The 11,777-nt window shown below is 60.6% G+C and overlaps 1 protein-coding gene across 1 annotated transcript; it reads right to left on the bottom strand.

Moving 5' to 3' along the window:
• Window positions 1-5,254: 5,254 nt before the first annotated feature.
• Window positions 5,255-6,798, bottom strand: LOC117885525 (Fc receptor-like protein 6). Its single transcript, XM_034786797.1, has 2 exons — window positions 6,439-6,798; window positions 5,255-5,853 (listed from the first exon to the last, which is right to left on the bottom strand). The coding sequence occupies exons 1-2, from the start codon at window positions 6,536-6,538 to the stop codon at window positions 5,255-5,257; spliced, it is 699 nt and encodes a 232-aa protein (XP_034642688.1). The 5' UTR covers window positions 6,539-6,798.
• Window positions 6,799-11,777: the final 4,979 nt, after the last annotated feature.

The raw sequence follows: 11,777 nt of genomic DNA on the forward strand, positions 1-11,777 counted from the left end.
TTCTAGTCCCAGGGAATCGAGGGACCTGTTGGAACAGATTTGCCCTCCCATAGACAAACAGCTCCCGGCCTCACAGAGGGGCCTGGGGACCGGAGGAACTTACGTGGAGAGCCGGCGGGTAGCTGGGGAAGGAAGGGAAAGAGACTGAATTAAAGCGAGATTCCATGAAGTTTCTCGTCCCCGTCTCTCCCCAGCTGCAGTGCCCCCTAAGGGGGAGCACCCTGCCATCCCGGACGCCTGGGTCCCATCCCCCCTCTCAGTTTCTCTGTTCCTGGGTCTGGGAGCTGAACGGCTCCCCCAGGGGTGAGGTCACTGTGCTGCTTCTTGGATGCCTGGGTCCCATCCCCCGTCCTTCCCCCAATCCGAAGTTGGCTGGGTCTCAGCCCCATATTTGTATTCCCTTCCCCACCACAGCCAAATCACTCACAATCCTTTGTATCTGGAATCTGCTGTGCCAAGTTACCCACAGTCCTTTGCACCAGAGTCCTGTGGTACCCAACTACCNCAGGTGCAGGGATGCAGGGGGATGGGGTGCAGGGGTGACTGGAGTTGAGGTGTAGGGGCACAGGGAGGTTGGGGTGCAGGAGTGATGGTGTGCAAGGGGGACGAGGTGCAGGGGAGTCAGGGTACAGGGTGCAAGGATGTACTGGATGCAGGGTGACAGGGTCCAAGAGTCATGGGGTGTAGGGGGAACAGGTCTTGGGGTGCTGGGGTAAAGGGGGATGGAGTGCAGGGGAGACAGGAGTTGGAGTGTTGGGGGAAAGAGGGATGGGATACAAAGGCAATGGGAGTTGGGGTGTAAGGGCGATGGCAGTTGGGGTATGGGAGATGGGGAACAGGGCACAGGGGCACAGGGGGACGTGGTGCAGAGGGACAGGGTGATGGGGCACAGGGGGACAGGGTGCGGGGGTGCAGGGGTGACTGGATTTGGGGTGTGAGAGCCAGGAGGATGGGGTTCAGGGGTGGTGGGAGATGGAGTGATGGAGTGCAGCGGGATGGGGTGCAGGGGCGACAGGGGACAGGGTGCAGGGGTGCAGGCGTATGGGGTATGGGTCAGAAGGGGCGCAGGGGCGGCAGGAGTTGGGATGCTTGGGAAGGGGGATGGGGTGCAGGGGCAACAGGAGTTGGAGTGCGGTGGATGAGGGGACATGGTGCAGGGGCACAGGGGGATGGGGTGCCAGAGACCAGACCGAGCTCACCTGTCACGGACACAGCGACGGGCCGGCTCTCACCGGATGGCACCTCTCGCCCGGCGCGCAGTGTCCAATACACACAGACGTACAGCCCGGCCGTCCCTGTCTCAGCCCTTAGCTTCAGCCGGGCGCCCCCAGTCGGCTCAGGGACCCTGTCAGTGGTCAACCCCCCTCGCTGCCTGTAGAATCTGTACCTGGCCACCCCGTCGCCATGGGGAGCCGAGCACCTGAGGGTCACCCGCTCCCCTGGGATGTACACGGGGTGCCGGGGAGCCAGAGCGAGCCGGGGGGCAGGGGGCGGCTCTGGAGTAGACAGAGAGAATGGGGAGGGGGAAAGGGAAAGAGACAGCTTGGATGAGACCCCCCAGCTCATAACCAGTGAGCCCAGAGACGGGGCCTGCCCCCCAGTGAGTCTGTCCCCCAAACCTCCCCTCATTCGCCCCTTGCAGCCCAGATCCCCGGGGAGGGCCAGCGCCAGAACTAGTGTGACACGGCTGCACCCTGTTAGATCGCTGGTGAGAGCCCCTCCCCACCCACAGGGCAGCCCTCATCCCCCCAGCCATGCCAGGCCACACGCAGAGCTGGGTGTGCCCCTATGATCAGCACCACCTGCCATGGGTCAGGCTGTGGGAGCCGGTGGATTCAGAGCCCAGGGTCGAGCCCCACTGCCCGGCCCCCACCCGTGGGTACCATGTTGCACCAGTGCTTCCTGCTGTCTGGCTCCGGGTCCGTCACAGAGCAGCTGCGGGAGGCTGGGGAGTGCTGGGGTCAGAGGGGGAGGTGTGGAGGTCTCATGGCACTCTGGGGGAGCTGTGATGTCACGGCCAGGGTGGTCTGAGGGGTGGGAGGGGGAGACTGCAGCTGGCCTGGGGATCGGGGCTATGGCAGCAGGGCGAGGCCTGCATTCAGACTGGAGCAGGATCCCTTGTTGGGACCGGATCCCCTTCCCCCGGGCATCCCATCGGTCCTGCTCTAGTCGGGGTTCCTCCTTCGGGGACGGGGCTGCCCAGGATCGTGCCCGGCTTCCAGCTGAGCTCTGCCCAGTGCCTTCTCCACGGGCATTAAACCCGCCCTCTCCACAGGAGACACCTCGGCTGTGCCAGCCCAGGGTGACGTCGGCCTTTCTCCTGGCCGTGACCCCTCTTCCTCCTGCATCGACCGACACCCCCAGGTCTCTCTCCTCCTTCCTCATTCCCAGCACATGGGTCCCGGCTCAGAGTAGCAATTCTTGGGGTTATTCCCCACGGGCAGGACCTGGGGTTTGGGGGTGAAATTTCCCCTGTTTCTGCGTCCAGAGATTTGTTCCCGCGCAGGAGGAGGAGGCGAGGGGGGGGGGGGTGGACTAAGCCCAAAGGTCCCCTGCTGAGGCCTCAGGGCTCCACCACACTCATCCCGGGAAAGGAGCAGTGGAGAGGTCCTCCAAGGGGCCTAGAGTGGTTGCGAGGAAGGAACCAATCAGAGGGGCTCCAGGGACGGCCAAGCAGGGCCAGGGGGGCCGTATAAAAGGAGCGGCAGGACAGCGCAGCAGGTAGTTGCTGCTGGGAGCGGCAGAAGAGAGGGCTGCTGCCTGGGTGGAAGAGCAGCAGGACCAAGGAGTTTGCTGGCAGGGACTGGGGGAGCAATGAAGGAGCCAGAGTTGCCGGGTGTCTGGTTTTTGGCCGGAAAGCCCGGTTGAAAAGGGACCCCGGCACTGCCGACCGGGCCGTTAAAAGTCCGGTTGGTGGCGCAATGGAGGCCCGGGGCTAAGGCAGGCTCCCTACCTGCCCTGGTTCTGCGCGGCTCCTGGAAGCGGCTGCCAGGTCCTTGTGGCCCCAGGCGCATGGGCAGCCAGGGAGGATCCATGTGCTGCCCCTGCCCCAAATGCTGGCTCTGCAGCTCCCATTGGCCGGGAACCATGACCAATGGGAGCTGTGGGGGTGGTGCCTGTGGGTGTGCGGCAGCGCGTGGAGCCTCCCTGGCTGCCCATATGCCTAGGGGCTGCAGGGACCTGGTGGCCACTAACTGGGAGCTGCGATAACTGTCACCAGGACCCCAAACCCTGTACCTCAGCCCAAACCCCAGCCCTGCTTCCCCTCCTGCACCCCAAGCCCCTCATACCTGGCCCCACCCCCGAGCCCACACCTCCAGCCGGAGTCCTCACCCCCCTCCTGCACCCCAACCCCCTGCCCCAGCCCTGATCCCCCCTCCTGCACCCCAAACCCCTCATCCCTGGCCCCACCCCAGAGCCCACACCCCCAGCTGCAGTCTTCACCCCCCCCGGACCCCAACCCCCACCCCAGCCTGGTGAAAGTGAGTGAGGGTGGGGGAGAGCAAGTGACAGAGGGAGGGAGGGAAAGGAGCTCCTGGCTGCCTGCGGACTGAGTAGGGAATGAGCCAGGAAGGGCTGCAGGAAGACAGTGTCTCCAGGGAGGAAGCCCTGGGGATACAGCCCCATAGCAGGGCTGGGTCTACTTAAAGACTGAGCCCAGGGAGGGCTAGAGAGACACCACCAGAGGGGCCCTGAGACAGGCCCTGGTGGACGGTGTACCCCGGAAGGGATCTGTTCTGGTGCAGACCGTGTGCGTGACTCGGCCAGAGAGCTGAGTCACTGAAAAAACCTCCTGAGAACCACCGACAGGGGTTACCAGAACTGAAAGAGCCCAAACACCCAACCACAGGGGGTGCTCGTGAGAGATGGGGTAGAAGGAGGAGAAAGGGCTGTGGCTCGGTGGGGGATGTCTCTGGTGCTCCAGCCCCACCACTGAATTCTGGGGATGAGCCACAGCCTGCTGGAAGGGCGGATGGAGAGCTCACGAGGGGGAACCCATGCAGCCCCTGGGTACCACCCGCTCTCCCCGACAGCACCCAGCGGGAGAGCCTCACCCGTCACACGTATGGCGATGGGCTGGCTAAGTCCCGAGGGGAGCTCCCGTCTGGACCACCTGCTCCAGTACTGGCAGGTGTACGGTCCTTCGTCCCCCACCGCAGCCAGAATCTCCAGCCGGGGTCCGCCCCGGGGCGACGGCAGCTCCTCGGAGCTCTGCTCCGGCCGTTGCTTGTAGAATCTGTAGCCTGTCACTTCCTGGGCCCCGGGAGCCGAGCAGCTGAGGTTGAGCCGTTCCCCTGGGAGATACACGGCGTGCGGGGGGTCCAGCGAGAGCGTGGGGGCCTGCGGGGGGGCTGCAAGAGAGGTCGAAGGGGGACGAGTTCAGGGTGGAACCAAGGTGCAGGGTTTTAGGGGCAGGAATTGACTGAGGGGCGTGGGGGCTTCTCCATCCCTGGCCATGTTTCAATCCAGCCAGGTGGGTTTCTGAGGGGATCTGCTCTAGTCCCCCAGGGACTAGTTTGGGGAGCTCCCTGTGTAGATGGGGGGGCCCTTCTGGCTTTCAAACTGTGACTCCCGGCCCAGAGCTCCCACCCCAGCCTGTGAAACTCCCCACAGGGCGGCAGAGGCCCCAGAGACCACAATGGGGACAACATCCCCCAAGCCAGCTCAGTTTCGGATCACTGGGGCTCCCCAGGGGGCTGTATGGGGGTCAATATCCCCCCAGGAGCTGTAGGAACTGGCATCCTGCTGGAGAGGGGATTTTCCCATAACACATGTCCCAGGAGTCGGAGGGGGCACACGGAGCTCACCTGTGACCTTGATGGAGACGGGGCGGCTCTCTGGGGACTGGATCTTTCGCCCGGATGGGCGTATCCAGTACGCACAGGTGTACGACCCGGAGTCCTCTGGCCCCGTGATGTTCAGGGCATGGGCACCGCTGCTCTCGGATGTGATCCCCCGTCCCGTATCACTGGAGAACTGGAATCCAGTAGCCACTGGTGCCCCCGATGGAGGGGAGCACGTGAGCGTGACAGACTCCCCGGGGAGGTACACAGGATGTGGGGGGCTCAGGGAGAGGGATGGAGCTTCCGGGGGGGCTGAAAGAGAGAGGAACAATCCCTCACCCTCAGCGTCCAGCCACAGAGCTCTCAGCGCTGTACCCGGGAGATCGGGGCGTTGTCCTGGTTCTATGGGGGGATGTGATGTAGCCGAGTGCGGAGCAGATCCCAGGTGTGCCAAGCCCCAGCCTGGGGCTCTAACCACTAGGCAGCACTCCCGCCAGGACGGGGAGCACAAAGAGGGTCCAGCAGAGAAAGTGGCTCCTGCTGGGGGGCGGGTTGTTCAGCACTGCAGGGGGCTGGACCGCCTGCTGCCCTGGGGCGAGGGGGATGACTTTCCATGCATGTGGGGGGCAGAGGGAACCAGGCGGATGGGTGGGGTTGGGGGTGAGTTTGCAGGGAATGGGGGGATCCAGGGCTAGGGAGGTGGGGAGAGACCCCAGGGGAGAGGATACCCCCCCCGTATCCCATTGCATCCCCCCAGGGAAAGAGGCCTCACCTGGCACTGATAGGGACACTGGCCGGCTTCTCTCTGACAGGATATGTCGCCCGGATCGCGGGATCCAGTACGCACAGGAGAACGGTCCGGCTTTCCCCATCTCGGCCACGATCTCCAGCCCAGCGCCCCCAGCCGGGGCAGGGACCTCGTCATGGATCAGCCTCTCCTGTTCCCCATAGAACCTGTATCCCTGCAGCCTGTCGCTCCCTGGAGCCGAGCACCTGAGGGTCACACGCTCCCCTGGGAGATAGAGCGGGTGTGGGGGGTGCAGGGAGAGCGTGGGGGCCGCCGGGGGGGCTGGGATTGGGAGAGAGGAGATCACAGGGGGAGGGGAAATGAGGGAGTTCAGAATGAGAATTACCTGGCTGAAGAGCCAATGGCCCCCCCCCACTGGGGGAGCTGCCCCCTCCCCCTGTGTCTCCAAGCAACCATCCTGTAAACCCCTTCACATCCGGCCCCCGCATGCGCCCCCGATACCAGCACTCAATCACTGCACTTGGGGGACAGCATCCCACTGGGCTCTGAGCACCAGCCATGCTGGGGGGCAGGAGGATGCAGTGCTGGGGGGCTGGTGGAGAGCAGTAGCTGGTGGGAGCTGAATGTTGCTCAGAAGTGAATTGTGGGGGAGACCTTGGAACCTGGGCATCATTGGGGCAGACTGTGGGGCCCAGACTGTGGGGCCAAGGTTCTGGTTCCCAAGTCCAAGAGATGGCGTGAGGCATCTGCTGGAATAATCATTGGGCCCCACCATGATCCAGATCAGCCTCGCTGAGCCGGTCTGGCCTCCTCTCTTCATTCCCCTTGGATTCTCCCCACCAGCCCTATCTCCCGGGGGGGAGGGTAACAAACAGCCCTTTTTATACCTGGCCAAAGGGCACTCACCCTGCACGGTTATATAGACCTTGTTACTCTCCGTGGATGGGATCTCCTGCCCAGACTCCTTTCTCCAGTACTGGCAGGTGTAGGGCCTCTGATTCCCCATCTCGGCCCTGAGCTCCAGCCAGGCTGCCCCACTGGGAGATGGGAGCTCCTCCGGGGTCTGGTCCCCTCTTCTCCTGTAGAATCTGTATCCCGTCACTGCCTCACCCCTGGGAGCTGAGCAGCTGAGGTTAACACGCTCCCCCTGGTAATACACAGGGTCCTGGGAGCCCAGAGAGAGTGTGGGGGGCGGCAGGGGGCCTGGAACTGAGGCAGAAGGGGAGACAGCTGCAGGAGGGAAAAAGGAGCTGGTGAGATCCTGAAAACAGTGATAAAAACCAGCCACATTTCCCTGCCCGCTGCGCTCCCCCAGCCGGGGAAACAGCACACGGCAGGTAACTCACAGAACAGATCATCCCTCACCACCTCGACATATCCCACTACATCTGGGGGATGCAGTACCTCCTGCTGCCACTGGGGGGACCCTGGTGGGGCTGGGGGCTGCAGTACCGCTGTCAGTGGGGCCTGGACCATAAGGGAGGTTATCGGTGGGTTTTTGGGGTCTCTGTCATCTGCAGCCCCCCCATTTATCTAGGGCACCAGGTGGTGCTTGTGGGCTTGAGAGACCCCAGCAGAGACCTCCCAGCACCCTTGCCCCACATGCCAGGAGAATGGGGCATCACCGGTCACTATCATGGAGACAGGGCGGCTCTCAGGGGATGGGCTCTCCTGACCGTCCAGCTCTACCCAGTATAGGCAGGTGTATGTGCTTGCGTGTGCCAGGTGGAGCCGGGGGATCTGGTAGCTGCGGGAGGCCTGGGGGTGGCCCCTAGAGCGTGCATGGCCGTTATACCGTGGAAGAACCAGAATCCAGTCGCCCGGCCTGCAGGGCGGCCGAGCACATCAGGGTGAAGGAGGATCCAGCCAGGTCCCAGAGACCCGGCAGGTGCAGCCGCAGAGTTGCCGTAAGGTTTCCTCAGGCACAGAGGAGTCTGGACAGTGTGTGTGTGTGGGGGGGCGGGGGGGCGGGATGTGGGGTTAGATCTATGGTCACAGAGGGGATGTGGGCGGAGCTTAGATCCAAGGCAGACACCGCAAGTCCAGCTGGCAGGGTCAACCCGGATCTCCACCTAGTGTCCGAGCTCTCCACCCCGGCCCCCGACCCTGCTCCCAGGGGCCCCTTCCTCCTGGATGGGGTTTGAACTCACGGCCTGCGGGTGTTGCCAGGTCCAATGGTGACAGCCTGGCACCCAGTTAGTGCCTCAGCCCACAGCCTGCAGTCCTGGCACGGCTCCCCCAGGACAAGGGTCCCAGCTGTTCGCTGGCTGGGGGATGGAGAAATCTCCAGGGTCTGTCTGTGCCCAGCATCCTCAGAAGAGAGTCTGCTCATCCCAGGCCTCTGTCACAACCCAGTGGCCCCCTCCCTCCGGGGTCCCCTGGGGAGGCAGATCAGCATTGTGTGCTGCTAACGCTGTTACAAGCATCGCAAGGCATTTTGGGAAGGGTTAAAGGGTTAAAGGTATGAATGCGGAACGAAGGCCGGAGGGGGAGGAAAGGAGAAAGGAAGGGGTTAACTTGATGTTCCAGCTACACCCGAAGATAAGGAGCTGACTCCAGCCCAAGGCCATTGCACACACTCTGCTACCTGCCAAGAAAGAAGGGGGGAGTCCAAATCCCCCCTCCCCCCCAACCAGCCGTGAGAAGGAGAGTGGCTGAACAAATTGCAGGGGCCGCGAAAAGGAGTGAGACAACAAGGTCAATGAGGGAAAAATAACCGTCTCACAGCCGCCGGTGTGTTTTGGGGAAAGCTGAGAAGGCCACAGAAAGCCAGTTTGGGCTGGTACAAAGAGCACCAGGAACAGAGGGCCCTGAACGAAAACACCCCCAAAAGAACCCAGGACTTAAAAACCTTCCCGAGAGCCAAAGCAATTCGGAGATCACAGCGGACCCTGGACGACCTGGGCCCAGGCCAAAACTCACATCTACCCCTCCCCCTCTTCTTTTTACATCACACCCAGGCTTGGCCAGCCTCGGGTCGTGCGTGTGTGAGTATGAAAGTGGGTTAGGGCTTGGGGCACTAACGCTTTCTTCCTTCCTCTGGGTGATGTGAGAAACACCCAGCACTCTCTGCTGTTATTTTATTATTTTATTAATAAAGCTTTAAAACTTAGACCCTTGGTGTGTTTCGTCATCTCCTCCCCAATGATCCTTGGCCTCAGGCTGATCACCTGATGCCTCAGGCAGATTGGTATCGAAATCTGTCACTCCTGCTCTGCTGGGAGGCCCCCAGCCCCCTTCCCCACTTTCCACCCCCCACCCTACCCCACGACCTGGAAGTCCCGGAGAAGAAGCCAACACAGGGGCTGTGGTCAGAACAGACAGCTTGAGACAGACACGACAAATGTGGGGAGGGGACAAGAGATGGCACCCCCCAGCCAGCCAGTTCCCCATATGGGGTCATATTGAACATGCCCTGTTTCCACCCCCCCCGAGTCAGCCAGTCTCCCATTCCAACAACGACACCCACAGACCCCCCTGCACAGACCAGGAGATGAATCGGGTCCCGCGGTCCCGTCAGATGACACCAGCTGGGGGATGATCTGCAGCCAGGCTGTAAGAGAAGAGACAAGAGGGGGGTGAGAGCTCTGGGGTGGGACGGGTTATAAGGGCAGGAGCGAGGGGTGTGGGGCAAAGGACTCTGGATACTGGATTTATAGTCCAGTCCCCTATGTTATTGGGAGGAAGGGGAAAGAAAGAAAGAAAGAAAGAAAGAAAGAAAGAAAGAAAGATTATTGATTTAGTGAATGGGCCCAGGGCTGGACACGGAGGAGGGTGAGCACATGGGGCCAGGGCTGGCTGTCAGGACACCTGGGCTCTGGTCCCATTAGAGCTGGGCCTGGGAACGTCTCAGGTTCGACAGCCTGTCAGTGGGTCGCAGGCCGGGCTCCTGGCAGGCTGCAGGGGATCCCGGGCTCCTAGGCCAGGCCTTCCCGCTGCCTGCCGGGGAACCAGCCGGGCAGGACCTGGAGCCCGGGAGCTCTGGGGGAAGAGCCTGGCCCATGGCAGGGCCCCCAGACCTGCTGGGTGAAACTGACACGATTCTTGTCAGTTTCACTGTGTGTATTCACAAGAGGAGCCCTGATCCATGTCTGTGCAGACCTCGGCACAACAGGGGGTGGGGTGAGGGGTGGGCTGATTGCGGCAGGGATCTGCGCAGTACCTGGCCTAACAGGGCCTGTTGCTCTAGGAAAGTTCCTATCAAAGAACATGCTTAAGCTCCCCTGCAGCTCCCAGCACAGCAGCTCTCACAGTGCTGCAGGGCAATGGGGAAACTGAGGCAGGGCCTCACCCAGTGGAGAATAACCAACAGCAGAGCTAAAGCCTGAAGGGGGCGCCAGCCCCCACGAGCTCGAGGAAGGTGCCACTGCCTTTGGGGAGCAGGGAAAAGCCTTGGGAAGGGGAACCCAGGTGGGTGTGACAGTCTGCCTGTGTGGAACTGAACATGCTGAAAACAGTTAATCTCAGAGGAACCCAGGCATCTGAGGTGCGGAGAACTGATGGAGGGAGAGAGAGAATGAGACAGGGACCGAAGAAGGAGGGCAGAGGGGAAGGGGAGGAGTGAGGCAGGGAGCTGAAGAAGAGGGGAAGGGGACGGGAAGGAGGCAGGGAGCTGCAAGAGGGGGACAGAGGGTGACTCGGAGGGAAAAAACAGACACAGAGGGAATCAGACAGGGGCCGAAGGAGGGGAGCAGAGGGTGTTACCTAGTAGGTCTGTGCTCTGGGGGAACCAGGGCGCAGTACCCAGCCTGTCTGACTCATGAAAGACCCCGCCCCCCGCCTCTGCTTGAACCAAATCTGCATCAGAAGAAAGACTGACAACAAGCAATGGAAAGGCCGTGGGAGACATCCCTAAACCGTTGGATAAGGGTGACAGGATTAAGGAAACTCCCCTGACCTTATTTGCATTGAAGATGGGACAAGGAGGCATCTCCATTAGCTACAGAATGGAGACCAGAGATTCCAAGGCAAGAACCGCATGGAACTCTGGGACCAGCAAAGTAGGGAAGCAAAGCACGATGGGGGATCTCTGCTTCAGATGTTAATGGACCCACACCTGCACACACCAGGTCAGTAGTTATCAGACAAAATAGTGAAGCTCCCTAATTGCATTGTGAGCTTCCCCCAAGGAACACCCCCACAGCCAGGAATGATCAGCTCCCACGTCTAGTCTGAACAAAACTACTTTGGTATCTCCCTTGTTTACACATAAACAAATCTAGTGTTTCCCTTAAACCATTGTTCTTTCCCTACAAAACCCCGTTCCCATGCTCCAGTAAATGCTCTGATGCCTGGATCCAAAACCTGCATCAGTTCCATTGGGACTTCATCTTCTCCTGACTGATCGTGCTGGGGGCTCTGCCTGTCTCCAGCACTCTGGACCCCCAGCTATCACCATCACCTGGGACCCCCGATCGATTCAAGCTTCATAGAGTGGTGAGAACCCATCTCTCTCTCTCTCTAGGTAAAGCCTTCTGACCCTCACTCTGTGACCAGTTATCATTTTGTAAACCTGACTTTTATAATCAAGTTTAAGTTCGATTTAATATTATAACTGTTTTGTTTGTCTGGCTCCCTTATGGTTATTACCTGGCAATAAACAATTCTCATGATTAAGCTGGTGGCTTCTCTCTCCTTCTGTCTCTCCCTCCCCCTCGTGGGTGGGTTTTTTTGGTTTCCTCATTCGCTCTGCAGCAACGCTCCTCGTACCTACGCTAAAGATCCCGGCAGTGCCCAAAACTCCTGTGGGGTTTGCTCACCAAGTGGGTTACTGCCAGAACAACTGTAACGTGAGTGGGGATAGGGACGTGCTGAACCTGGGACGTATGAGGGTGGCTGCTTGGAAGTGCTGCTCGACCCAGTCTGCTGAGTCCAGGGGGATATGAGGGGTCAGCTTGGGAGTGCTGATTAATCTGGTCCTCTCAGATGCTCTGTTAATGTGTGTATGTGTGTGTGTGTGTGTGTGTGTTCGTCTGATTCTGGGGCTGGAAGACCCCAGCCCTGGGGAACCTGGGTCCTGCAGGATCGCTCCATTGGGAGGGGACTTGTAGCAGAGAGAAGTAGAGCTCTCTATGAGAACACGTGACACAAGCAGCATATTAATAGAAGTACAGACCCCCCCAGAAGAGTAACCCTAATAAATGAGCATACCCCAAAGTAACGGGAAAAGCTGGTAACAAAGGGGACTAGGAGAGAAAGAACAGACACAGAGGGGATGAGCCAGGGACCAAAGGAGGGGTGCAGAA

This window comes from Trachemys scripta, chromosome 12 (genome assembly GCF_013100865.1).
Source record: "Trachemys scripta elegans isolate TJP31775 chromosome 12, CAS_Tse_1.0, whole genome shotgun sequence".
Taxonomy (NCBI): domain Eukaryota; kingdom Metazoa; phylum Chordata; order Testudines; family Emydidae; genus Trachemys; species Trachemys scripta.